Here is a 26,195-nt window from a genome sequence, read left to right on the forward strand (position 1 = left end):
CACTGGGCTGCTCCACTGACAGCTCCGCACGCCGTCAAGTCAGCCACGGCGAGGGGGTGCTACATCCGGTCCCTTCAAAATAAAAGTCCGTTAACCTTTTGGGGGTGGCATCCTGCAACTTACCTGCCCACATGCATCCAACTACAGAGAACATTCCTGAAAATGTCTATAGGAGTTTGAACATTGTTGTATTATTTATTTTCTGCACTCCTTACATCTGCACTATTTCGTAAATATTAGTCTAAATTCTTCAATTATTTATTTTTCTTTAGATTTAATGTTCATTATAATATTCCCTCCTTGTTTGTGTACACATACTTTTACAGTTACTGTTACTGCTTCATAGTAACTGTAGCATTCAACTCATTATAGTTCTTTACTTCCTTATTTACACTAACTTTTTGCAAAGAAAGTACTCAAAAACAAGTGCTTAGGGTGGAAAAAACTTTACTAAGAGCAAAATGCATAACATCATCTTGTAATTGAGCTATTGAACTGGATCTGATACCAGTGTTGGAAGAAGCTCTTGTTAATTCTGTTGCAGGGCAATTTAAGACTTAATCATTATCTTATCATCTTATAAGTAGCCTAAATGATGACCTCATTTAAATCCCAACAGATCTTAAACCTGAGCAGGTCTAATCAGCAACATAATTGAGTGTATGTGGGTCCTAGTAGAAAAAGAAGTACAATGTTTTCCTCTGAAATGTAGTCAAGTAGAAGTGTAAAGTTGCATAAATTGGATATACTTAAGTTAAGTACCTCAAATTTAAATGTACTTTATTTTGTATTTATTAACAGGGAGTATGAGAAAGAGTTATTTCAGTTTATTTACCCTAAACTGACAGTCAATCATTGATTCTGTCTTGCCTTTTTATTAGTCTAATCCAGTAACTGTGCAGCTGTATGCACATGGAGCTTTTATGGACTACTTTTGTCTAGATTGCTTTATAAGTGTGCAGTTAACTAGGGCTGCAGTTACACTACATCGCTCTCATTATTTGAAGTCACACATGACTTAGCTGAGTGCTGTAAATGCAACCTTCATGAAACAGTATCACATAGCACAGCACCAATCACCATAGCCTCTAAAAGAACCATAAAGTTAAAATAACCCCTCTCTAAAACAGATTCAACAACTTTATCATGTCACATTAATTTATTACTGGGCTGCTGGACTGCATTATTTTGTATCTGGGTGTCCTGAATAAACTGGAAACTGGTTGTATAACTGGGTTATAGTTTGAAATAGTCATCAAACTAACAGCTGGCTGTTCTTAGTGTAGCCCTGTATCTATGCAGCCTTTAATCTCAGTCACAAAGGGGCTCAGTCTTGTTGACAAACAATACATGAAAGCGAGGCGCACCGACCATCAAAAAGAATCCATGAAACCTTTCTGCATATTCAAACACAGAGTGAGTACATCCATATTTCAGCTCCTGAAGGATTTTAACATGCAACCTTTTACAAGCAGGAAAAGTCTGTAGTGGATTATTATTATTATTATTATTATTATTATTATTATTAGTGTTATTATTAGTGTTATTGTTATTATTATTATTGCAAACTTAACACATGTTACAGCACATTTCCATCGCCCCAAACCCCAGAGAACATGGTTCTCTTATTTTTAAATGTGCTTTGATCCCTTACAGCTGTCCCAGGGTTGTGTCCAAAAGGCTCTTCAGCTATCTGTATTCCTAAAACAAACTTCCTGCTCGTGCTCTGTGTGTATCTTCGTCCAACTTGACAGCTGCTCCGCTCCGCTTCCTCCTTCTCACTCCGGCTGATGTCACGCAACAGGACCGCTGTCAGCGGGAGGGTGGAGGCCGCGTGTCCCGCTGCAGGAATTCGGGATGGGGGCGTCATCGTGTGGAGCAACAGTGCATTACACCTTTTTAGCTGCTCTGTAAGAATTGTTTATTTCTTGCTTGAGCTCAGTCCGGCACAAGTACTTCACACATAAGCTCAGGTCCATTAATACTGTGGTTGAGTGGCCTAACTCTTTCTTTTGTATTTCACACTATTCATCTTAAATAAATATTATGCAATTATGATAAAAGTAACCATCTTCATAATGGACATTTATTGGTTTCTTAGAGAAAAACACAGGATATTGGTGATATCGCCATTGGAAATTGCTCTTGCTTCCATGTGAGCCTTGTGTTGTGCCACCAACCATTTCTGTCCCCTCATCATTGTCATTGTATTTACACTTATACTACTGTGTGTTAGTCATTCAAAACCATTAATCGTTCAACTCAATCAATATTCTTTATATTTAAACTCCTGAAGCCAGAATGTGTTGTTAACTTCCCCCCAAGCAGTTTTAAAATAAATAATAATAATAATAATAATAATAATAATAATAATTTCCCCACATTGTATGATAAGATATTTTTTTAAGTATCTGCTTGGTCTAACACATCTTTTAAGCTATGTGGTGCGTTTATTAAGAAATATACTCAAACTGAGGATGGCCATACTGGCTGAAACATCAAATCATAATTAAATTATCTTAATGTCTTGTGCTTGTTGTGCAGTCCTCAAAACCCAGTTTGTTTGTTTGTTTTTTGTTTGTTTGTTTGTTTTTTACTAAAATTGAATGTTTTTTCTGCAAAAAAACAAACTTTTTTTTTGTCTGAACAACATTGAGTTGCATTGATGGTCCATCTGTTTGGTCCTGGTTGAAGAGGTTAAGCTCACAGTGTTATCTCTGATAATGTGGCCTTTGCTGTGGTTATGAATACGTCCTTAACTGAGTTCATTCCTGCTGGTGTTTGTATTACACGTCTTCCCATTTGAAACATTTTCTTACAGCTACGGGGGTTCACCAACTCTTTGCGACTCACTTGCTATCTCCAAAGTTTACCAATTCCCTTGGGTTCACTGACCAGCAGAGCAGCTGAACCATCTCGATCCTTTTTATGTGGAAGACAAATATTTGCAAATTAAACTGGGTTGGATAATCTGCTGTTCCCTGAAACCAGATGGTTTTGGGCTCAGGCCCATTTAAAACAGCCATCGCTCAAGAGAAAGAAAAGCAGGAAAAGAAAGAGCTTTTAGCTGTCAGTGACATGATGTATATTTCTTTCAAATTATGTAGTCTATCTGCCTAGTTTATCTAGTTCATTAAGGACTAACACATTTTTATTTGATCTCTTCAGGTATGGCTTGACTTCAGTGATGGATTATCTCCTTATCCTGATTTTATGCCTTCTAGGTTTTCCTAATTGGACCAAAAAGCATCTTTTAAAATATAACACAAACACAGCATACCCCTTTGTTGTGTGGCATTATTTCTGTAAAGTTGTATCTCTGCAACGTTAGAGCAGAAAGCTACTGAGCATTGGTAACACAAGGCTTAAGTACGCTTCATCAAACATCTATATCTGTGTATTTGCAGTGTCTTAGGAGACTCTCCCTTCCATTATTTATGAGTTCATATTATTCGTATGTCTGCTGCTGCCTCTTGTACCAAATCAAGGTTATCGATCAGCTCTGGGTAAATGTGCATGTTAGGACCTTTGTGCTCAATCAATAATAGCTTACACTGGCATGTGATTGGATCAGGCTATCGGGGGCCCTTTTACCCGGCAGCCCTTATGTTGGCCCCGTCACCGAAGAGTCTTCACTGCCGGGAAGATGGGTCCGACTTTGGCTCTGCTGATCCTTAGCCACCTTGCTTTATACACAACTGTCACATCCAAGAAAGGTAAAATGGAGCAGGAGCATTGTTTTACTTGTATTTGAAATAAATTCATAGCTCTTTTTTGATGTGTTGTAAGTATTCCTGCTTTAGCCTACTTGCTTTCAATCACTGTCTTCTAGCTATACAGGCACCTGATGGATTAAAGGAAGTAAAGTTCACAACAATTTAATCTACCCACTGGATTATTTGTAATCAAAATTCACCTACAAAATGTGAGAATAATCCCTGTGAATCCTGCTCTTTATATATCCATCAAATTATGTTTCTGTTCTCTAACCAGTATGTGGCCGACCACTTATCACTGATGGGATTGACGACTCAACCCTGAAACGTGTGTATGAGGTTGGAGAAGAGGTGACCCTCACATGTGAACAGGGGTACTTGCCTTCGACGGCGACCCCTCGGAGGTTAACCTGCACCGCCACAGGGGAATGGACACCGTCTGACTTGTCATGCTCACGTGAGTTTACTGAGGTTTCGGGATTTCACATTAGAATAGTTGTAATTCTTAAATTGTCTAAATGTGGAAAGTGTGCTTAAGGTGGGGGCAAAAGTTTACATAGAAAATAGTTTTGTGTTCATGGTGACCTTTTCATAGAATCATAGAATGTCTCCCCTGAGTATGTTGTAGAGTTTATTTCATTTTTATTTTACGACATGATGCTGAGCTTCCTTTGTTTCACCTGTCACATAATGAGCTCCAAATGCTGCTTTAATTCAGAGTAGTAAAGGTGCAACATGTAAGAATTGTCCACCTGTCAAATTCAAATAGCGGGCAGCAGTCACATTATAGGTGAGTTAGTTAAACTCAGTGTGTTTGTAATGCTATTATAAACAATCATAAGAAAATCATTAAAAGGCTTTTAATAACGTTTTCCAGCAGTCTAACTGTTAAGCTTCTTTTAGGTGCTTACAAATGTCTTATAATCTGACAATGCTTGTTAGTTACTTGTTGTGTTTATGAAGCTATTATTAACAGTTAAAAAGTCTTATTAGCACAGTGATGTTAATAAACTTCTTATAAGGACTTACAAGGACCTTAATATAAAGCGTTACTGTTTAACGTGTCAAATCGACTGTTCTAGTTTGAAAAAGTCGTTTCTGAGACAAAGTTATCAGTAATGAAGTGTTTTTTACCGAGCTGATGGCAATCACCTCTTCACAAGATTACTTATTGTTGTCTGTCTAACAAGAAATGTATATTAAGTATATGTACTGTCTTTTCCACAGCTAAGATGTGCCCAATCCCTAGACCTCTGCAGCCATTTGCGATGGGAAGGACAGAAGCTCCGTTCAAGAGTGTGCTCAACTACACATGTGATGACGGGTAAAAGTCATTTTATAGTTCTGAGTAGATCACTGTGTTTACAGTAACGCATGTCAGAACAATGTCCACTTTTGCTCTTCAGGTACGTCATGCTGGGATTCAATAAGAGCAGCTGTTTACATGATGGTAGCTGGAGCAATCCACCCCCTCTGTGCAAAGGTACATTGTGGAAATATCAACACATTCTGCAGTGTTCAATGGAGAGCAGACACATCATCTAAAGAATAATTTGATCCGATAAGGGAGCTGAATTTCTTTGATTTTTTACTGATTTTTTTTATATTGATGCCAATGCATTTGTGTCTATGAAGTTACAGATAATTTGATACAACATTTATCTTGATCATTTTTGGCAGTATGCAAAATATGTCAGACTTTTATTTAGACAAGTAAACTTTTATTTAATTTTTTTTATATATATTTAAAGGTAAATAACATTTTGACATCCGCTTGGATTTCTTAAAGGGACAGTTAACCCCCCAAATCATCAAAACATATTTCCTCTTACCTGTAGTGCTATTTATCCATGTTGCATTGTTTTGGGGTCAGCTGCTGATTTTTGGAAATATCAGCCATATGACATCTGCCCTCTGTCGAATATAATTTTACTAGATGGGAAAGAAAAAAAAAAAACATTTGAAAAACTCAACAGAAGTGTCTCTTTAAAGAAATCATCACCCGGTTACTCAAGAAAACCCACAGACCTTGTTGTGAGCTTCTACATGTAGGAACCTTTTCCTTTCCGTATTACTGCGCAGAAGGAAGCATGCAAATGCTCATTAATGAGAGGCTAGCTACATAAGTTAACTAAGCTAGATAGCATTATTTATTTAAGGTTTACATCCTGCGCTGTCCCAAGCATAAATAGATGCACACATCTGTACGGATGACATCTCCAAGCCCCGCAACTCACACCAAAACAGCCTAGGTGGATAAATAGCACCACATGTTAAGAAGACAATATGTATCTTTTATTTTGGGGTGAACTGTCTCTTTAAGGCTCACAGAGGAGAAAGGCTTCAGCATAACTCTGGTATTATCATTTTTCTCCTTCTACAGCTGTGAACTGTGCTCTGCCCAGGCCACCTGTAGGTGGAAGAATTGTCCATGATAAGCCAGTGAGTGGAACCACCACCATGTACGGGCAAGGCTGGACATACGAGTGTAACCCACCTAAAGCACCAAGTTATGAGAGGGGAACCTGCATGGCTGACGGTAGTGCAACTGAGCCGCCGGTGTGCCGAGGTACACAGTCTTCTCCGTACTGCTCCACCTTTCATTGATATTTCTCTATATTTCAGCCTACCTTTTGCAATTGTAACCCTTAAATAACACCAGCTCACGCTTTGACCTGCTTCTGATGATCCCAGATGTGAGCTGCTCCATCCCAACAGCCATACCAAATGGCTTCATCACCTTTGCTGTGATGAGACCACATGGCTACAAGGAGAAAGTTAGGTATGCCTGCAATGAACACTATATCCTGAGCGGTGAGGCTGAGATAAAGTGCCAAAACACAGGAACCTGGTCTTCCAAGCCAGTTTGCATGGGTGAGTCATGGGAAGATCAGATCTTAAAAACAAACCAAAGGCTACAATTTTCTATTTATTTTCATTTGGCGTCATTTTGGAGTCTGTGGAGAAATAATGAACTCTTCTTAACCTTCGGAACTTTTGTTTTCAACCTGATAATAATGTTTTATGAGTGGATTTGAAATGTCTGGTGAAAACATACTTTAACTGTTCTGGTTTTCCACCCAGCTCCCTGCACTGTTGGCATCAAAAGAGGTCGTATCTTCTATAATGCCAAGAAGCTCTGGATCGGAGACCTGAAACCCAACAGAGTCCTCCACGGAGACCACGTTGTCTTCTATTGTCTGAACAGAGAAGACAGGTGTGGCTACCCTGTGGCCAGCACCTGTAACCATGGAACCCTCCCCATCCCAGAGTGCTTCGTGGGTGAGTTGTTGTCGGCTTTAAATCTAGTTCAAAGCTCTCTTGTTCCAGCCAGCACCATAGACATGACCTCACATGACCAAGTCCATGTCAAATACAAAAGTGTTTTCAATGCAACCCAATCGCCAGAATAAATGTTATCAATGTATGTTTCTACAAACCTCGGATAAGTTAAAGCTTTTTTGTTGTTTAAATTCTATGTTGAGACAAAGCTGTGCTTACGGTTCCTTTAGGTTTAGGCACATAAACCACTTGGCTAGGGTAAAGAAAATATTTTGGCTCACCTGTTTCTGTCACCACAAACATGTCTGGAAATCGTCCTGACATCTTATTCAAAATATCCAGTGGTTTCGCCCTCACAAATGTTGAGACACTGTTTTGAACAGTGGTCTCTCGCTTGGCAGCTAACACTACCATCCCCTCCTCCTCTATACATAACAACATTACCGTTGCAGCGTACCAGCGACAGGCAAACTGGACCTTTGTTGTACCACAGTTTCGTTGGTCAGATTTAGGCACTGAAACTACAGGGTTACATTATTTTTGTAACTTCAGTTCCAAATGTACCTACATTATGTATATAACTTCAGTAACATTATGTTCTTGACATCACTTGACTATGTTAGTAAGTTAAAATAACTCACCGATGACACTAACAGCAGTCCTCTGGGTGAAAGTCAATTTTGTCTGTACTTCTTTGACCCAACCCATCATCGCCGTCCTCCTTCAAAGACGACTTTGTTGCTCTGCTTACTTCTTCACCTGACTTCCACCTTTGCTGTCACAATAATTGCCACTGCCTCTAGGGGTCGCTGCCTAACAATAAATGTTAATATGATTTGTAATAAGCTGCTTTCACAGTCAGCCTATATGGTTGTTTATCTGTTGAGGACAGGCAAGAAGTCTGCTCATTTATACATGCGATCTGAATTTGATATGAAAAGTGAAAGTGAAAATATTGATATGATACATACAAATCATACATTTTATTCTGGTAACTGGGCTGGTATAAAGTGTATGAGATGAAGCTTAAGACTGGTGAACATATTTCCAAAGATGAATGTAATGGTTTCAACAAACATCACACCATAAAACTTGTACCTAAACTTGTTTCTTGTGGTAGAAAAAGAGTTGAATTACACAGCAATACCATTAAAGGTGCAATATGTTAGAATTGGCCACTTGTTTAATTCCTACTCAAAACAAATAGGGGGCAGCATATCACCAGATGAGTAAGCGCTAACTGCTGCTAACAGCAGCAGCCTTAGCTACTTAGCCCAGTAGCCCTTAGCCCTTAAGTATGTCTATATTTGCTATTAGGCATGGAAAGGTAAAGGCTGTATGATGTATACTGTGGTGGCTAAATCAAATTTGTGACAACAGAAAACAGGAGACAAAGAAAGGTACTGGATATAAACTGAGTCCAGGCACAAGTTGGCCCTAATATCCACATGCTTTCACAAGTGGCAGTACAGTGTGTTTTGTCCCTAAAAGTGATACATCATAAGTCTGTCAGATGGCCTACAGATGTCTTTGGGGAAGCCCATGATGTTTCCATGCAGTCATACATTTTATGATTACAGTAATATGTCTGCTTTCTTCTTGCTTTTAGAACCAGGGAAGGTGGAGTACCAACTCAGGCCCAAAACCCTACCATCAGAAATTGCAATGTGTGCTGCTTCACCACCTGCAACCCCCACAAGCTCTGCAAGACCTGCATAACTTGGCACAGAATGACGTGAAACTCCATGTACCAGGAAAGGATGTGATTGATTGGATCATGAAATGAATCTGTGCAAGACAGAGGCCATTTTGGTTATCGGTAACCTTCATTGTTTATTCGCCTGTCATTTTCATTTGATAATAAAATGAGTTTTTATTAAGGATGCAAAATACTGGTGTGGTACATGAGAGTCAATGGCCTGAAGAAACCATGTTCCCAATCTGTAACTTCATGCCATATGTACATTCAAACTGTTCATACATACCCAGCAGGTTACAATAAAAACTGAATTTGAAAAATCGGAACTTGTGTGCATGCTTGTTTACGGTAGTGCAGCAAATAACCATTATTTTCATTATCAATCAATCGGCCAATTATTTTCATGATTAATTGAATCGAAAAATGCTCATCACAACTCCCCAGAGCCCAAAGCGACGTCTTCAAATTGCTTGTTTTGTCCAACTGATTGTCCAAAACCCAAAGACTCTTCATACCCAAAAAGGTCAAAGAAAAGCAGCAAATCCTTATATTTAGGAAGCTGGAACCAGCAAATGTTCGACATTTTAGGCTTAAAAAATGACAATTAAACTAACAAAATAGTCGGCAACTGATTTTCTTTTGTTCGACTAATTAAATAATTGACTAATCGTTGCTGCTCCAGTTTCCAGCGTTGGCTTTGGGGATCTCAGCTTATGTTGGAAATGACCAGTATGAACAGTTGAAAGTGTAATAGGAAGAGGTAAAGTACACCTACCAACCTATTTCAATTTGAACATTGATAGGAAATCTGTACCGTAGCTGCTCTCTGAAAGAAAAAATCTTTTTATTGGCATGTCATGTGATGTATCAACTTTTGATTGATAGGAAGTAAGACCTGCACATTTCTGAGAATTCTACCCTAATAACTGATATAATAACTCTAATGGACGAATCATTATTTTATTATATTTTTTGTTTTTGTGTCTCTGTCTCATTATGCTGAGCTCTTTAAAATGATTCAAGTCCGAACAAGCTGGGGTCAAATGCCATTTTAAAGATAAACTTTTGTTGTTTCGTAATATTGCATCAACAAGGGAAAGTCCACACCTGGAGTGTTTCACTTCCAGTAAAATGTCAAAAGCAGAGAAAAAAACAAAACAAGCGCCATCAGCGGGCGGTTACTTCATACTGCTTTTATCTGTTGGTTTTATAGAGAAACACAAACAGCAGTGGAAGAGTGGACAGATTCAGTATTTGAACAGGAGAGACCAGAGGAAAGATCCAAGGAACGTCTGCACATTTCAACGAAGGATGGAACGGATTATGACTTTTCTGCTATGTTTGGTAGCATTTTCTATCACTGTGACATCCGGACATGACAATGGTATTTACTATTATTACTGTTTTTTATTTGAGGTCATATGGTTTAAACCACTTGTATAGAGATTTATGACTTGTTTTTATGACCTTAGCATCAGATAACCTCTATATCTTATGAGAGACTGATTCAAAAGCAATTTGTTGAAGTAGTACTGATCACATGTATTTATCCTTAGATTTTAAAAAATATACTGTATATCTTTTTCATTCACTGTTTGAAATAGTTTGATTCAATACATTTTTAATCCAACATGAATGAAACAGGTTTTTCTTCCCTGTCTATAAGACACTTAAATTCAGTGTTCTTCTTGACAGAAATAGATTTTCTGATTCCCTTGTCAAATGTTGGCATAGATTGTCAAACATATTTGAGAGTCTATACCCAGTCATTATTGATTTCATCTGTCTTTGCAGTGTGTTTCAGACCTCAGCTGGCTGCCAACATTGAGATGACTGGGCTTCAGAGGTTCTTCAACCCCGGTGCAGAGTTAGCACTCTCCTGTAAACAGGGATACACCCCTGTGTTGGGACCTCGGACGATTGTTTGCATTGCCAGTGGAGAATGGACCAAAACCAAATTACTGTGCATACGTGGGTCTCCATTATTCTAGTGAGAACTTGTGACAGATCATCTTATACTGCACATTTGAGTTTTTCTTCAATTTTAACATGTTTAAACAACCTTTTGCTTGTAATATAGTTGTATAATGAAGTAATTTAACTGAAATAATCATTAATTCAATTATCACTGATAGAGTTTCCAATCTTACTAGAAATGAAGACTTATTTTTGATGTGGTATAGAAAAATACAGTGCTTTAGTAGATTTGGAGAAGATTTGTATTATAAATATGTAGATAAGGACTGAGGATATGAATGTGTAGATTCAGGACTAAAACATAAATGATTCCTTCTCTGTGTATTGGAGAAAGAAATGATGAACGTGTTTGGTGCAGACAGTCTGCACAACTAGATCACAACTTGGCTTCATGAAGGTGGCATACTAAAGTAGAAACTGCAGATATGTCATTCCATGTTTGCATATTTTGTACAAAGAAATTGCAGAACATTTACACGTATTCTCCGAACTGTATTCTCTCTTACAGCAAAACGGTGCCCCTATCCTGATCTACTGTCTAATGGAGAACTGGACTATGAGGATACTGTGTACCAGAGTACAATCAACTACACCTGTCATGAAGGGTAGGCAACAACATCTTGTTGACGTATGTCATTTGCTCTCGCTCTCCCTAATTCACTGGTTGCTATAATTTTATATATTTTAATTCATGTAATCTGCTTTATCAACACTGACAAGTATAAAACAGGCAGCAGTGGAAGAAGTATTAACATCTTTTACTGAATAAAAGTACCAATGTGATGGTTTGAAAACTCTTAGTTGCACATCTTGCAATCAAAATCTTACTTTAGCAAAAGTATGTTAGTATAACCAAGAAAATATACTTAAAGGGCAGTTCACCCAGAAATGAAAATTCAGTGATTATCTACTCACCCTCACGCAGATGGAAGGTCAGATGAAGTTTAGTCATCCTCAAAACATTTCCGGAAGCGAAACAACGTTGCACCATTCTCTTAAGCAACTGAAGTAGACTTGTTTTAAAATGTAGAAAAACAACTGGGAAGAAAATGCTCCATACAGCTCATCCAGTTTAATTCAAGTCCCTGGAAGACATTATTTTCACCCTTTTTAAATCCAAAATCCTCACTGTAGCTGCTAACCTAAAAGCGTTAATTGTGCATCCCATCTGAAGTGGATGCATTAGCTTGACGGTTGGAAATAATGTCTCTTCAAATCAATTTTGGATCTCGAAATTCCATCTGTATGAGGTTGACTGGATAATGAGTGGATATTCTTTTCTGGGTGAACTTATCCTTTAAAGTTTAAAAGTAAAAGGACTCACAATGCAGACAAATTACCTCTTTAGTTCTTACTTTATTATATAACATTTTTACTGATGTAGTAACATGTAAGATGAATTTTAATGTTGCAGCTTAAATCATTAAATAAATGCAGTTAAGTAAAAAGTACCATATTTGCCTTTGAGTAGAAATAGAAAGCAGCATAAAATTCAAACACACAAGTAAAGTACAAGTTCCTAAAAATTTGCCTTAAATGCTGCACTTAAATAGATGTAGTCACTTAGTTACTTTCCACCTCTGTGTACAGGTACACCCTGGTTGGAGCTGCCACTGCTGAGTGCCTTGCCAATGGAACATGGAGCACAGCAGTACCAGAGTGCAAATGTATGTAATCCACTCCACTAAAAGAGAAAAGCATACAACACACAGTTGTCATTTTTGTCTCCAAATCCACTTAAATCTATCTTTACTCTATTCTATTGTAGCTTAATATACCTCTCATTATTATTATTATTATTATTTCTCTAATGTTCTCTATTTATCTGTGCTTATTGTTGTCCCTCTGGTGCTGTAACAACCAAATTTCATAGGGATAGTTTGGGATCAGTAACAGTTTATCTTATCTTGCTCTCATATAAAATCTTCTCTGGCCTTAGAAGACAAGCACACAATTGCAGTGTTCACATTCTTCACTCGAAATGGACCAGTGAAAACACATTTGTTAATGGACCACAATGAAGTTATCACTGAGATTGCCGCGCTGTAAATCTGAGCAACACGTGCAACATAAAATAATATAACACACATACTTATAAACAAAAGGAGAAACCTAAACACATACAGTACATGCATGCAATACACAAATTGTCACATTCTGTGTCTTTCTTGCAGCTGTGACCTGTGGACTTGCTCCAATCCCACAGTTTGGGATGATAGTTTATGACAGGAGGATCAGTGGGAACACCACTGAATATGGCGACCGAGGGACGTACAAGTGCCTGCCTCCACATGTAATTATTGGCGAACCAAGAGCAGAGTGCACTGCCAGTGGCACCTGGACCAAGACACCTGAATGTCAAGGTACGAAGGTCAGAAAAGCATGAGTTACTGAAATAATACCAATTATTGTGCTATTGCAAGATATATTTACTGGTCGCAACTTCAAAGTTTTACTGTAGGATGTGAGCCAGCCAAAAAAATACATGTATTATAAAGTTGTGACATTTATTCTTATTATTAACAAATCCCAGGTTTAAATTTCAGTCTTGATCTTGATATCAGAAGATCAGAAAACAACTCACCACTTATGTAGTTGTTTTTTCCAGATTACGTGGAATTTAAATGTTCAAATGAATTTTTCTATCTAAGCACTTACACAAACAAATTCTCAAGAATCACAGAGTATTACACAAAATAGCCATTAGACGCTGTGAAATGTCTTTTTAAGGCCTTATATTGTAAATCACAGTCAAAACAGTCTGCAAAACAGTTTTCGTGGATATGGATGAGTTTCTAACACCACTGTGTGAAAGAAAAACACTTTCCTCCAGTTAAAAGGTCAAAATTGTGCAACAGCTGAAGCTAAAAAGGTCAGCATAATTATGACAAATTAACTAATTACATCCAATTTGATCTTCACCATCTGCAGGGGAAATTTTCCAAATCACTTCATCTGTCACATCATGAGATAATTGCCAAACAGTTAATATTATATATGATAAAAATATTGATTAAAAAAAATAAATATGAAAACACCTAGTGACTGACAACATGCCACATTTCCATTAGTTGAGTCTCTCTGATGAAGGGACCACATTGTTCCCCTCACAGTGGTGACCTGCCCTCCACCAGTGAACATCGACAGAGGCTACATGTCAAGCAACGACCAGAGGGACTATGACTACATGGAAACTGTCAAATATGGCTGCAATGGAGACTATGTACTTGAAGGAAACCTCGAGATTGTCTGTCAGCAGAATGGGAAGTGGTCTGAAAAGCCATCCTGCAAGGGTAGGGCTACAACCTATATTACAGTCACGTTGCATGACAAATTTTGGTTATAACTGCAGTTTTAGGGGTGATCTTGGAAAGTAGAGAAAGGTTTGATGTGTTTCCCAGTTTGGATGTATGTGTTCCTGTTTCCCCTCTGTCCCAGACTTCGATAGTCTGATGATAATCAACCAAATTCCATTACTTTTACATCCAATTTTATGACTGTTGACTATAAGAGAGGTTCAAACACAATAGGAAAAAGTTTTTGGATGTTAAAATGCATTTGACTTAAAATGCATTTGAAACCAATCTATATTGTCAGATGTCGACTGATATAAACTCATCCAAATATGGGAGCAACAGCTTTCACATTTAAACATCAGTCCCTACTCATATCTTTCACTATCGCTCCCTAATTTTTCTTTCTTCTTGGGACTTGCAGCTCCTTGCAGCATTGCCATACAGAGAGGAAGGATACTCTACAAAGGACGAAAACTCTGGATCGAAAACCTGAACCCTAACAAAGTCTTACACAAAGAAATCGTCTCAGTCTACTGCAGGGACAAGGCCAGGAACTGTGGTTACGCTGTGCCAACCCAGTGCATCGATGGAAAACTCAAAATCCCAGACTGCTTTGAACGTAAGCGATATTTCATGAAACAGCACAATGTTTCATTAAAAATTCATTCAAAGCCACAGCCAAAACACAAGATAGACTTTATAAAATGTATTTGTGTACATGTCACTATCACTCCTCAGCTCCCATTTTGATTCAAAAAGTGACTGTAGTCACTCGAGCATTGTTCCCACCCCAAAGACGAACTTTTTTTACTGGTGTTGTAGCTGTAATTAGTTTTTTCTTTCAAAATGACTGGCAAGCTCAACTTGAAAAAGTCTTATGAGAGACCCATCACGAATCACGAAATAACAAATGAAGTCATCAGCACTCGCAAATAAGATACGGTAACGCTGACGAGGGGCAAGGGCTGAAACATGTCTGTGTCTGCTGCTGTGCATTATTAAAAAGTATTATACTTATGCTAACAGCTTCATTTGTTATTTACTTGTTTATTTCCCTTCATTGTCTGTGCATTATGTGCAGTAAATGTATGTTGCCTCAACTTTGCTTTAAACACATAATGATGTAGAACTTAAACACAAATCAGCTGAAACGATACATTTCATAAAACCAGATTTTGACCTGAACTAAAATTATGTAATAAAGCAGACCGACCATAAGAACTTTCACATTTCACTGGATATTGAGCATATTCCCATACTCATTATGAATAATCAGATAACTACAAAGAAACTGATAAAATAAACCTGGAGCTCTTGGTATACCTCTGGTGATCTGAGGCCTCAGGAGAGTTGGCCACATTGCCAAATTAGTAATCCAGACTTAGACACATGGGAGTGAGTCCCTGATGCCAAAATTGGAGTTAGGCTGCATCATAATAAAACTGGTTGCGACTGGGGGCTGTTACTGACTACAGGCTATTTGGGGATTTATATATTCATCAATATTTAAAATTAATCAATTACTGCTCGCTTTTCCTATTTATCCCAATTCAGATTTCACCTATTTGTAATACTCCAAGCAGAGAAGCACTATCATTACAATCAAGCGATGGCCTAGTGTGCAGAGTGCTCCCATCATCAACCAAATCAAGAAAACTGCAATGAAACTGGATCTGTATCTTGGATTATAACTACTTGAGTCTGTTTTTCTGTGACTGTCTGTCAATGAATTAGTTCAGAATGTCCCTATGAAAAGGGATTATTATTATCAAGGATCTGTACTTTTGTTATCTTGAGTGTAACCATTCTAACCTGTTCTATGTGTCTGTTTGTGTATGTCTGTCTCTCTTCTAGATCCCGGCAGTGCCGAGTATACATTAAATTCAGGTTCACTTCCATCAGAAATCACACAGTGTTGAAACAGCAGCAGGTCCCTTCTCTGGTGATTATTAAACCAGTGCGATATGGAAAAGTTGGCTGTGTGTTCTGCTCTCTAAAAATAAAGAATATGGTCTGACTCAAGATGTCTTGTTGTTGTGTGGAGCACAGTTCCGACAAATTTGACATTTAACATAATTTTATCTGACTCACTACTGATTTAGAAAGTGTGTTATGCTTCTACTTCCCTTTCAAGGCAACTCTGTAAAGCATAAAACAAGCCTAATACAAAATGTGATGAACAATTCAGTGAATGTGACAGCATAATAGGAGGGAGAAGCCTTTTTCTTTGATAACCCCTTTTCTCCTGTTTATACTGATTTAGGAGTTAGGTAAGATTTTTTTTTTTTAAAGCGAAAGTGGAAGTGGACACTGTAATGAGTGCTCCACAAAATAAGGATAAACCCTGTATATAGTTGCAGATGTTTTTTTCTCATATATGAAAAACAAAATCACATTGTAATATCCATGATTTCTAAAGGCAATGAATTAAATATGACACGTTTACTGGCAGAAACTCTTTAGCCATAAACGCTCTTTAGCCATGTCTCAAAATCTGAACTAGCATCAGATCACCAATGCATTCATGAAGAGCTTTCATGGGTCATTATTCTGTCTCACAAATATTTCTCTCAATTCTCTTGTTGTGATCTGAACCGAACAGAAGATACCATGAGTCATAACGACACAGGCGATAACAACTTCACACCCACTTGTAAAAGGCTTTGTCATAGGAAACAGAGCAACGTACAGAGGTCTGTGGTGGGTCAGCCATGTGGTGGGGAACATGGGTCGGCTTTTTTCAAACTTAAAATTGTTATGTCTTGTTTTGCATTATTATATAGCCTATCAATGTGGCCACCAATCAACTCCTATGACACTCAAAACGAATGTGATTATGGCCTTCATAAAGGGAATATGTACAGTAGTGATGCTTTGAAATCTTAATAACTTAAGGGCAGCCTTTGTAAATGGATTTTGTGAGCAGGTATGTATTGTTCAGACCAATGCCCAATAGGACATTTTTAACAAATTATGCTTTTAAAAAGTGATGGGGACAAAATCTGCAATTTAAAAAAGATTTATTGAGATTTGGCAAGGTTGCCTGAGTTATTAGCTGATAAAAAAGTGTTATCTTTTATACTGTTCAGTTTAAAACTGCTTAAACACTACTTTATTGTACTTTTTTGTGAACATTTAAAGGTTTCCAAAAGATCCATATATGTCAGGCATATGTTTACATATATGTAAATGATGCACACATCTAAAATATTTTAATTTTCTTGAATGCTGAAGTGCATTTCATTGAGATACACGATAAGAGAATATTTCACTTTGAACAACAGTTTGGTTCATGATGATTATGATACTTGTAGCCAGGGTGTAGCAGAGAGCAGTCTCGTGGTTCCGGTGGCCGCTGACAAACATTCGTCTTTTCTCGCGAGATTCGACGAGCTCCACTTTCTTCTCGTCCAGCATGGCCGCGCTGTATGAGGGATACACGTTGTGCGGACTTGTTCCAGGTCAAACTCTGACTAATTCAGGCATTCAGGGGATCGAAGCGGAGAGAGACAGCGACCATGTCGTGGTCACCGACACAACCAGATCTGTCACGTTGTACAAGGTAACGTTTAAAGATTGTTTTGAGGAGGCTCTGCTAACCGGGGCCAGCTGATCAGTGCGACCTGTGTGTGTGCGCAACTCGTGTTGGCATCCTCGGATGTTCTTCGCGACAGAAACCACCAGAACAGTCAAGAGAAGACGTACACCTCAGCTAACAGCTAACTGAATAGTGCCTTGATTTCTTTCTTAGTAGGCGTGAAAAGGGTTGGAGTAGTTAATTAAACATCAAGCCAGTGTACAACAACAAGCAAACGTTAGCTGACGGTCGCTATATCAACTGCTAGACACACACATTTAGCTAACTAATAATGGCTTTGCTAAAGTCAGCGTGCATATTTAGCTAGTTGTATTTATTATACATCTCCATACATCGCTAAATAATGCACCAAGCATCTCCTCCTCACTAACTGTGAACTTTCAGTACTGGTCTCACTGCCTTGTTTCCAGCTAGCATGATGGGAGTTAGACTATGGCACGATAAAGCAGTCAACAGTACATTTACATTGTGGATCTAGCTAGGTGAGGGAAACTATTTTGTGTAATGATAGGTAAAACCTTCCTCACGTCATTAACTTGTCCTTTCTTTTGTGTTGCTGTGGTTCTGACAGGTTTCAGACCAGAAGCCGCTGAGCAGCTGGACAGTGAAACAAGGACAGACCCTGACCTGCCCGGCGGTCTACAACTCTCAGACCAAAGAATATGTGGCGGTCTCAGACAGCAAGGTAGACTTTTTAGTCATTCTTGTTGGGGCATGGTGAAGATAAGCACATGAGCCTTAATGAGAAGGATTGTGGTGCTTGCTTAGGCTGCAGCAAAGTCTTTGTGGAGCTGCACTGACTCACTGTCAGATTGATATTGCAAAAATGAACCAGTCAGTTCCTACTCGGGCTAAACCTTTTCCTTTTCCGTACAGTTTAAGCACAAAGTTCACTGAAAAAGCAACGACTGAGATGTTGACTTCATTCTCCCATCGAATTGGTTTATATTAGACAAAGTTCAATTGGCCTGGTTACTTAATATTATCTTATTTACTACACAATTTAACCTAATTTGAAGTATTGACCTCACTAATTTGTGTGACCCATAAAAAGTAAACCTGTCTGTTATTTAATTTGTCATTAAAGGGGGCATACGTAAGAGTTGGCCACCTTGAATTCAAGAGAATTCAGTGTAACTGCCGACCACTGCTAAGTGTATTCTGTTTATACATCCATGCCTTTAGCTGCCATTAGTCTGTTAGCTCATTTAGCCGTGCAGCTAGCTGGACTGCCAGGGGAGTGTTGGTGTTTACACCTTTTGCACAGGAGGTTTTAAATGCTGGGACAAGGAGCTTTTCAGACCTGGGTCTAGCTGGTTAGCATTATGTAGATGTCTCCTCGACACAATAGGCTTACATGGATGTCTTTGGCACAATGTCAACACTGTTATTTCTTCATATTCTGTTGATAATTTTAGTTAATTTTTGAGTGTTTTAAACTAATTTTCTTACATATTGCACATTTTAAATTAATCGAAATATGATCAGAACTGCAATAGGCTATAGTGCCCAACTCACAAGAAGCTGCATTTTTTAAAAGTATATTGTGTGACAAAACAGCATTATATTTACATATTATAGTGATGAAGAAAGTACTAGGTCTACAAATCCTGTTCTCCAGACATAAGAAAACATGTTTGTTACAGACTCCAACAAATGTCACATCATCATAATTTCAATTAATTAATTAATTCAGTGAAAAAGAAAACTGTGGTGCAAAAATGATGATGAAGGATGATTCCTACAAATCGTGAATCATATCGCAGTCACAATATCTTTCAAAATAATCGCAATAGGATTTTTTTCTTTTACCATATCATGCAGCCCTAATTCAAACACTAGATGTCACTTTAAATGCCTAGAAATACACAAAATAATGTCTGTTTGTGTTTTGTTTTTAAGGTGATCAGAATTTGGAAGGATGAAGACATACTCCTCGATAAGGCCTTCAAAGCAACTGTGAGTGTGAACATGGCTATTCAGCTCTCGTCTCTATTTGCCTTTAAGGCCAGGCTGTGCTTAAAATAGTTTGTTTGATGTATAGTCTGATCATGTCTTTAAGACAACAGTGTTTGCACCTGTTCCAAACAGCCACATTTCAAGGCAAAGTGAAAAGCCTGATATCTTGGAGAGGGATGAGACGTGATGAATCGATTTGAGATAACAGTACACTTTTGGATAATCTAGCCTTATAGGCATTCATGGCATTCCACCAAGCATGCTGGATGAGGTTTTATTCACATTGAAAAGCACTCTGTGTGAGCTCTATTTGAACATGTCCATTGTACCTCATCTGAATGACTGGATTAATGAAACTGAACTAAAATGAAAATGGAATTTTCATTTCCACAGCTGAAATCTTAAGCATGGAGCACTTATTGTATGTGATTACTTTACATACTATATTAACTCCATGAATATTTTGTCCAGTCCAATCATAATCTGATGAGGTGATTTATGGTCACATGGAGGTTGGTGTAATCCTTAAATCCTGTTCCTATGAATAGGGTGAGTTTACGCTTCTAAAATGTCACATTGAGTTTTTTTTATTCTCAATACTGTTAGTCAGAAAATGTTTGTGCAGCTGTTTTATATTTGTTGCAATTGCCTCATGCTCATTTGGCTGTGGTCTCTTTATTTAGAATATGTCCACCTTTACCAATCCAGCTTTCCAACATGGTAACTAGTTATATAAACCAAATCAACAATGTCCTCCTAATACAGTACTTACTTCCTTTTAGAAAGTCCCTTAATCCAAGAATTCTCCATAGCATATATAATAGCCAAGTTAAGATATTATTAAAAGTGCCCTCACTGATTAAAAAGCATTCTCATGCCTGCTTCTTATTAATCTATTCTTTCCAGGTGTCATCAGATATCTGGAGGGTTCACTGTTTGCCTGGAGGGGAGCCTGTGGTCTTGTTCCAGAGAGGAGCTGTGAGACTCCTGGACTCCCTCTTGTCTGCTCCCCAGCAGCCTATAGAGGAAGTCCTTGCTCAAGAAGAGGCCATTAGGTCAGCATCACTATCTTTGACAACCCAGACAGTGATATTTCAAATATAGCGCCGTGCTGTTCTGCAGTCTGACCTGTTGTCTCTTGTAGCGTGTTGATGATGCTTCTGTTTGTTGTTAGGTGGAGCACTAACATAGTTGCAGAGTCACAGCAGTTTGTCATCTTCACAACTGAACAGGTAACATCATTTTAATTGTTTGGCTTTTGAGAAAAAACACAATTCACGTCAATAATTTATTATTAAGCATTCACTACTAAGCTGTAAAGACTATTCATTTTAGTTCATAATTATGTGCCTGTGCCTTATGACTCATTTATTTTGTCTGTACTCGTTTTGTCTGTGGACACGTGCATCAACTCTTTGTGACTTGTATTTGTAAAGGACTGTTTGCTGTGAACAGCTGTTAATGTCTTCCCACAGAAAGGGGACAATTTCCTCTACCTGCACAGACTGAATCCCAACACCCTACAGAGGTACCGGCTTGAGAGAGAGGAGCCCGGTCTTTCCCCGCTCAGCTTCTCTGCCTCCTACAGGGATAAACACATCTGCCTGCTTTACCTCTGTAAGCTTGAGTTTCCTGCGTAAATATATTTAATATCAGTCACTGTTAAACAGCACAAAGCTAGTTTTGCTCTGGGTGGTTTTTAAAGGGTAAATGGTTTAGAAAGAAGGACAATACATTTAAAGCCTGTTGCCTTGAATGAGAGCCCCAAGCCCTGTCATTCAGTGTCAGTGTCCACTTAGATAAGTAGCCAACACTGATCCATTGATTTCAGTAGGGTGGAATATCTTTTGATTACATAATGCATTCTACACTTGGTATCAAAAACAGACTTAGGTCAACTTTATGATGCAAAAACACAATATATTACATAGAAGTTAAGTAAGTTGGCTGTCATTAGTTCCCTCCAATCTACTTCCTCAGTAATACTTTTTACCTTCATTGTCCTGCCAACCAGACCCTAATGGTCATGTGTACCAGAGCGTTGTCTCTGTACGGGGCCTGGGGGCTGACGAGGGGGCCCATGCTCTTGCGTTGCCTCGAAGTCTGCTGCTGGGTCTTCCTGTCGGCGAGGGCCTGCTGGAGGCAGCATCGGCCCAGGTCCTAGATGAAGCCCATGTAGCTGTTGTGGGGGTTCCACACCCCTCTGCTGGAGCTGGTAAAGGTGAACGCAGTTTAATTACACTCCTTTTAACTGAAGACCACAAATGCTCTGCTCAGATATCTGATTGGTTTTTTTTTTACCCCACTAAAATGACCATGATGATCCATGACAGAGCTTAATGAAGTCAATCTGGGATACACTGCAATGTTTTCAGTCGGCCTGCACAATACCAGAGCTGTGTCTAAAAAGTGTTCTAAGTTTGCTTACCTTGCTGTCTGTTTTATTAGCTTTTTACACACATTAAATTCATACAAAAGAGTATGCAGAGTAAATGCATTAGAATGATGACTTGAAGCTATGTGACTGCAGTATCTGATGTAAGTGTGCGTGGTTCTTGAATGGCTCTTTTCAGACTTCCTCTGCATCTGGAATACCAATTTCCAGACGCTTCAGGCAGGAAAAGAAATGGCGGGTAAAATCTATGGACAGGTAGGAATGCTCTGGTGTATTACATGGAAAATAACCTGCCAGTGTTTGACGATCAGTGAATAAAACAATATACTGTTAATGATTTTTAGCCATGTTAGTGGCAGCGCTGTAGAGCTGATATAGGGCAGTAACCGGTGTGTACTGCTGAGGTTGGAAGTACTCCCACTCGGGCTTCCCTCATTGTTGTTATTACTGCAGGCCAAGGTTCCCTGTCCTTCCAGCTGCTGGGTGCTGATGGAGGACTGTATGACTTTGGTACAGCATTGTGTCTGCTCTCCACTGTGACGGGGCTCGCTGTCCCTCCTCACAACTTTATGGCAGTTTACAATCTTGAAATTGACACATAAATACACCAGTTGTGTTGTTTATGTTATTGCTGTTTAATTAAGTTAACTTGTACTGTAAGTTCCTGTTTGTATTCATTTTCCTTTTTTTCTCTGATTTAGCTATGGACTTACTCCAACAAGTTATTCATTCCACATGGGAAAACCCTCTCTGTTATTCCATATGAGTGCCCCAAATCCTCCCTGGCCTCTGCCCTGGGAAAACTAAAGCAGGCCAAGACTGAAGGTGAGCTAAATCAAATATGTAATACTGCTACTTTTGCAATAACTACATGCATTAATACAGCCAATATTGCTATAACAAACCAATTCATGCATATTCGGTCATGTGGCTGTTCTTAATGATGCTGCACTTTGTATATTGCAATTGTGCATGTTCACTCAATACAATGTGTTTTTCTGACTGTTGCAGAATTCAAAGCACCAGCTTGTGTACCATCTTGGAATAACATTCTGCATGGAGATAAAGCTCAGCCCTCCAGAGCAGTCGAGACCAGGAAGACGGTAAGGCAAAATAAGGGAGCTTGTATAGATGGGAAGAGGAGATGGTGCATATTACTGAATAATAAAGCTCCCACACTTGAGCCATAGGAGCACCAGTTGCTGTTGTGTGTTACATTCTGTGTGTGAGTTTGAATGATGAGCAATGGTTCACTAATATTTCTGTCGATGTTATCATTTATGGTTTGATTCTTCTCTCTTTCCACACAGAGAACAAACCGTAAGACCCAATCAGCAGCTGGTTTAACAGTTGACCAAGTTCTGGAGTTCATTAAGGTAAAATTTTGATTTCTCTCTGACAAAATACTGAATCAATCTGAACAGAAATGTAATTTTATAATTACAAAATATTTTAATTTCTTCGTGCAGACGGCACCAGTTGAAGAGGTCCAGAGAGAGGTAGAGGGGCTCCTCTCCAGGGCAGACATCCAGGACCTGCAGCCTTTGGTGGGGCAGCTAGCATCAACGCTTGTGTCCCGGAGCCTGGCTGATCCGGCCTTCTACACCCCGAGCACCCTGGCACAGCTAGTGCACACCCAGTCCCTCTGCCACAGGTCAGTAAGGCATGGCCATGAAAGCAGGATGACTTATTTTGTAATGGAAAATTCACTGAAATTTTGACTCTCAAAGCTATCATTCAGTCTTCAGTCAAAAATCATTTGAAAATAAATGTTGTAATTGAGTTGGTTTAAATAATCATGCAGGAATTTTCCTGGGAATGAAGTCTTCCTAAATACTGCCAGAGTAATTCAGTCAAGTGTTGTTTCTGTCAAATTTGACCATTTACCTTCATATGACCCTCAACAGTGTGTGTCCTGACCTTGTGCTTCTGGCCCTGGAGAGGAGGGACTTCTTTCTGTGTCAGCTCTGCTTGCAGTTCTTCCCTGACATCCCAGAAGCTGTCACCTGCGCTTGCCTGAAGGCCTTTATCAGGTAAAACTAGCGGTTTTGAAGTGCATGCTCCTAATGTGGGCATGAGTTAATGTCTGCTACTTTTGATACCTCCACTGGGAGGCACCAAAGTAATACAGTCTGCACGTAGTGACTTCAAACGGTTGATTTACATTTTTTAGTTTGATGGAACTTATCTGATAAAATAATATGAATACAGTATAATCCAGGTGATTATTAGCCTGATTCTGTTCAACATAAAATGACAAAATAACTGTTGTTCTGCCTTCCTCTTGCAGTATGCCAGACATTGAAGCAGAGAAATTGAGCCTGGAGCCTGACAGTGTCTCCTTCATGGAAACCTTAATTGCAAGGGAGCGTGCCCCGGTTGGCTTGCAGAACGGTTTCAGCTCCACCCCCACTGACCAGGACTGCTCAGATGCCCTAGTAGGTGGAGGTAGAGTCGTTATTAAGACCGGACAAGAGGACAAGGAGAAGAGCGCAACTCCACCAGAACAGATCTGTCCTGTAGGATTACACAAGGCTGTTCTACTGTATCCTTCCAGTGCACAGTCACTCAGACAGAACATAAATTGCAAACTTTTTGGTGTGTAATGATTTAAATCTGAACATACATAGGAATATAGTACCTTAATTCAAGTTGCACAGAAATGAGGTCCTGTTGACGGCGTACAGTGACACTTTCCTTGTCCCACACCTAAAAGATCTCTCCTCCCAGCACGTTGTTGTGAGTAACATTCATTAACACACATTCATGTTCCAAAACAGTTAATACCATACCTGTTGCAGCTTTTTTTTTTTTTTTAAAACACCAACTACAGATGCTTTAAAAACTGTGTTTACTCATCACTTTTCTTTCTCGTCCACTCAGCTATTCCTCCAGTACCTGCAGTTCCTTTACCTCAAGTATTCCCAAGATGCTTCCCCACAGATGCACGGATTGAGATCACCAAGTCTGACACAGGTCTGAATCGGTGTCTTCACTAGATAATTAGGATGGGCACACTTGACATATCCGTGCAGAAACTGTCTGTCACACCAAGACACTTAAGTGACAAGTCTGGAGGCAGAAAAAAGGATTGTGCTGGCAGATTGTCAAATTCAGAAATGGTGTACTCGCATTTTAACCTGAACTGTGTGCAGTCTGATTTAAGTGTAGCCACAGTGCACACAGTCAGCATAAAAAGATGGAGACAGTTTTTCCAACTTTAAAAAAAGATATACTTCTAATATGTAACATAAGTTCGGACATTACTTACTCTGTTTTCTTTTGCATATGACTGTAGATCATGGATTGGGTATGCATGGTATTGGATGCCCATTTCACAGTGCTAGTGATGACTCCTGAGGCCAAAGGCTTACTACTGAACCTTCACAGCTTTGTCAAGTCTCAGGTAACAAACACTTTATTGAATGTGAATTTTTCTGGTTTAAAAAAGCACAAAACATGTCAAATTTACTGCTGTTTTATTGGAGAAGTTGTCACATGTGAAAAGTGATCTGAGAAAGATGTTAAAGATGCCCTCTTGTGTCCTCAGGTGAGACTGGTTTCTGAGCTTGGAAAGATCGAGGGCAGCCTCCAAGAGCTCAATAAGATGAAGGGAAAGAAGGATGTCGGACAATACTCCATTGAAATCATTGAGCTGTTTTAGAATGTGTCCAATTTGTATACTTTTAATAAAACATTGAACATATTTTCTCCTCCAACTTTTCACCAGTGGTGGTTTCAAGGGTTGTTTACTTGTCAACCAAATGGTATAATATTAAGTGTTTTTTGGCACAGTACCAGCCATCAGAATTCAAGATGTTTTACTGTATATGAAAATAATTCTTGATGTAATTTTGGCATTGAATAACTTGCAGATGCCTTTCAACCATGTTTTAAACTTGTTGAAGCTGATGTTGACCAGTCAGGTAATGTAGTTTGCATGATAAATCAGCATTCTGCTTATATGCCAAACTGGTTAATATTAGGTTTGTAAAATGCATGCAGAAGCCACCTCATACGACAGTATGGCAAAGGTTTGTAACATTTCTAATGGGACTCTGCCATTGAACATTTAATTGTGAGTGACTGGCTGTTTCCTTGTATGTGTGCTAATACAACTGAATATTTGTGAATCTATCAGCTGTCACTTTGTACTGGGTTTTCCCACAGGAAGACCTTTTATTTTGAATACAAATATATATCAAGAGTAAACTTTTAATCCATGTGTCATGGTTTTTTTCTGCACACTGATATTGTGGATAATGAAAGGTGA

At 38.8% G+C, this 26,195-nt stretch overlaps 3 protein-coding genes across 3 annotated transcripts; all 3 read left to right on the forward strand.

Annotated features, from left to right (window-relative positions):
• The first annotated feature begins 3,041 nt into the window (after nucleotides 1-3,041).
• Nucleotides 3,042-9,023, forward strand: LOC140994364 (beta-2-glycoprotein 1-like). The gene is made up of 9 exons (XM_073463953.1): nucleotides 3,042-3,168; nucleotides 3,575-3,716; nucleotides 3,994-4,173; nucleotides 4,944-5,040; nucleotides 5,123-5,199; nucleotides 6,100-6,285; nucleotides 6,411-6,590; nucleotides 6,801-6,998; nucleotides 8,608-9,023. Exons 2-9 carry the CDS (start codon nucleotides 3,647-3,649, stop codon nucleotides 8,715-8,717), a joined length of 1,098 nt encoding a protein of 365 aa, XP_073320054.1. The 5' UTR covers nucleotides 3,042-3,168; nucleotides 3,575-3,646; the 3' UTR covers nucleotides 8,718-9,023.
• Nucleotides 9,024-9,937: 914 nt separating this feature from the next.
• On the forward strand, nucleotides 9,938-15,992 carry LOC140994513 (beta-2-glycoprotein 1-like). The gene is made up of 8 exons (XM_073464176.1): nucleotides 9,938-10,081; nucleotides 10,492-10,668; nucleotides 11,183-11,279; nucleotides 12,265-12,341; nucleotides 12,849-13,037; nucleotides 13,788-13,967; nucleotides 14,392-14,589; nucleotides 15,825-15,992. Exons 1-8 carry the CDS (start codon nucleotides 10,009-10,011, stop codon nucleotides 15,887-15,889), a joined length of 1,056 nt encoding a protein of 351 aa, XP_073320277.1. The 5' UTR covers nucleotides 9,938-10,008; the 3' UTR covers nucleotides 15,890-15,992.
• A 1,353-nt stretch (nucleotides 15,993-17,345) lies between these two features.
• Nucleotides 17,346-26,141, forward strand: LOC140994916 (nucleolar protein 11-like). Its single transcript, XM_073464756.1, has 18 exons — nucleotides 17,346-17,532; nucleotides 18,140-18,253; nucleotides 19,471-19,527; nucleotides 20,434-20,582; nucleotides 20,702-20,759; nucleotides 21,003-21,144; nucleotides 21,542-21,748; nucleotides 22,101-22,177; nucleotides 22,624-22,747; nucleotides 22,934-23,025; nucleotides 23,233-23,298; nucleotides 23,392-23,576; nucleotides 23,830-23,955; nucleotides 24,213-24,467; nucleotides 24,583-24,661; nucleotides 24,806-24,898; nucleotides 25,221-25,328; nucleotides 25,473-26,141. Exons 1-18 carry the CDS (start codon nucleotides 17,386-17,388, stop codon nucleotides 25,584-25,586), a joined length of 2,193 nt encoding a protein of 730 aa, XP_073320857.1. The 5' UTR covers nucleotides 17,346-17,385; the 3' UTR covers nucleotides 25,587-26,141.
• The last annotated feature ends 54 nt before the right edge of the window (nucleotides 26,142-26,195 follow it).

The sequence above is a fragment of the Pagrus major genome, chromosome 4 (assembly GCF_040436345.1).
Source record: "Pagrus major chromosome 4, Pma_NU_1.0".
NCBI classification, from domain to species: Eukaryota; Metazoa; Chordata; class Actinopteri; order Spariformes; family Sparidae; genus Pagrus; species Pagrus major.

Excerpts from the sequence above, each read along its gene's own strand:
- LOC140994364 (XM_073463953.1), top strand. The coding sequence starts at position 3,647 with ATGGGTCCGACTTTGGCTCTGCTGATCCTTAGCCACCTTGCTTTATAC. Across the intron at positions 4,174-4,943 it reads GTCTGACTTGTCATGCTCAC|CTAAGATGTGCCCAATCCCT; the intron begins GTGAGTTTACTG and ends TCTTTTCCACAG. Across the intron at positions 6,286-6,410 it reads TGAGCCGCCGGTGTGCCGAG|ATGTGAGCTGCTCCATCCCA; the intron begins GTACACAGTCTT and ends TGATGATCCCAG.
- LOC140994513 (XM_073464176.1), top strand. The coding sequence starts at position 10,009 with ATGGAACGGATTATGACTTTTCTGCTATGTTTGGTAGCATTTTCTATC. Across the intron at positions 10,669-11,182 it reads AACCAAATTACTGTGCATAC|CAAAACGGTGCCCCTATCCT; the intron begins GTGGGTCTCCAT and ends TCTCTCTTACAG. Across the intron at positions 13,968-14,391 it reads TGAAAAGCCATCCTGCAAGG|CTCCTTGCAGCATTGCCATA; the intron begins GTAGGGCTACAA and ends TGGGACTTGCAG.
- LOC140994916 (XM_073464756.1), top strand. The coding sequence starts at position 17,386 with ATGGCCGCGCTGTATGAGGGATACACGTTGTGCGGACTTGTTCCAGGT. Across the intron at positions 23,026-23,232 it reads CAGTCGAGACCAGGAAGACG|AGAACAAACCGTAAGACCCA; the intron begins GTAAGGCAAAAT and ends CTTTCCACACAG. Across the intron at positions 23,577-23,829 it reads ACCCAGTCCCTCTGCCACAG|TGTGTGTCCTGACCTTGTGC; the intron begins GTCAGTAAGGCA and ends GACCCTCAACAG.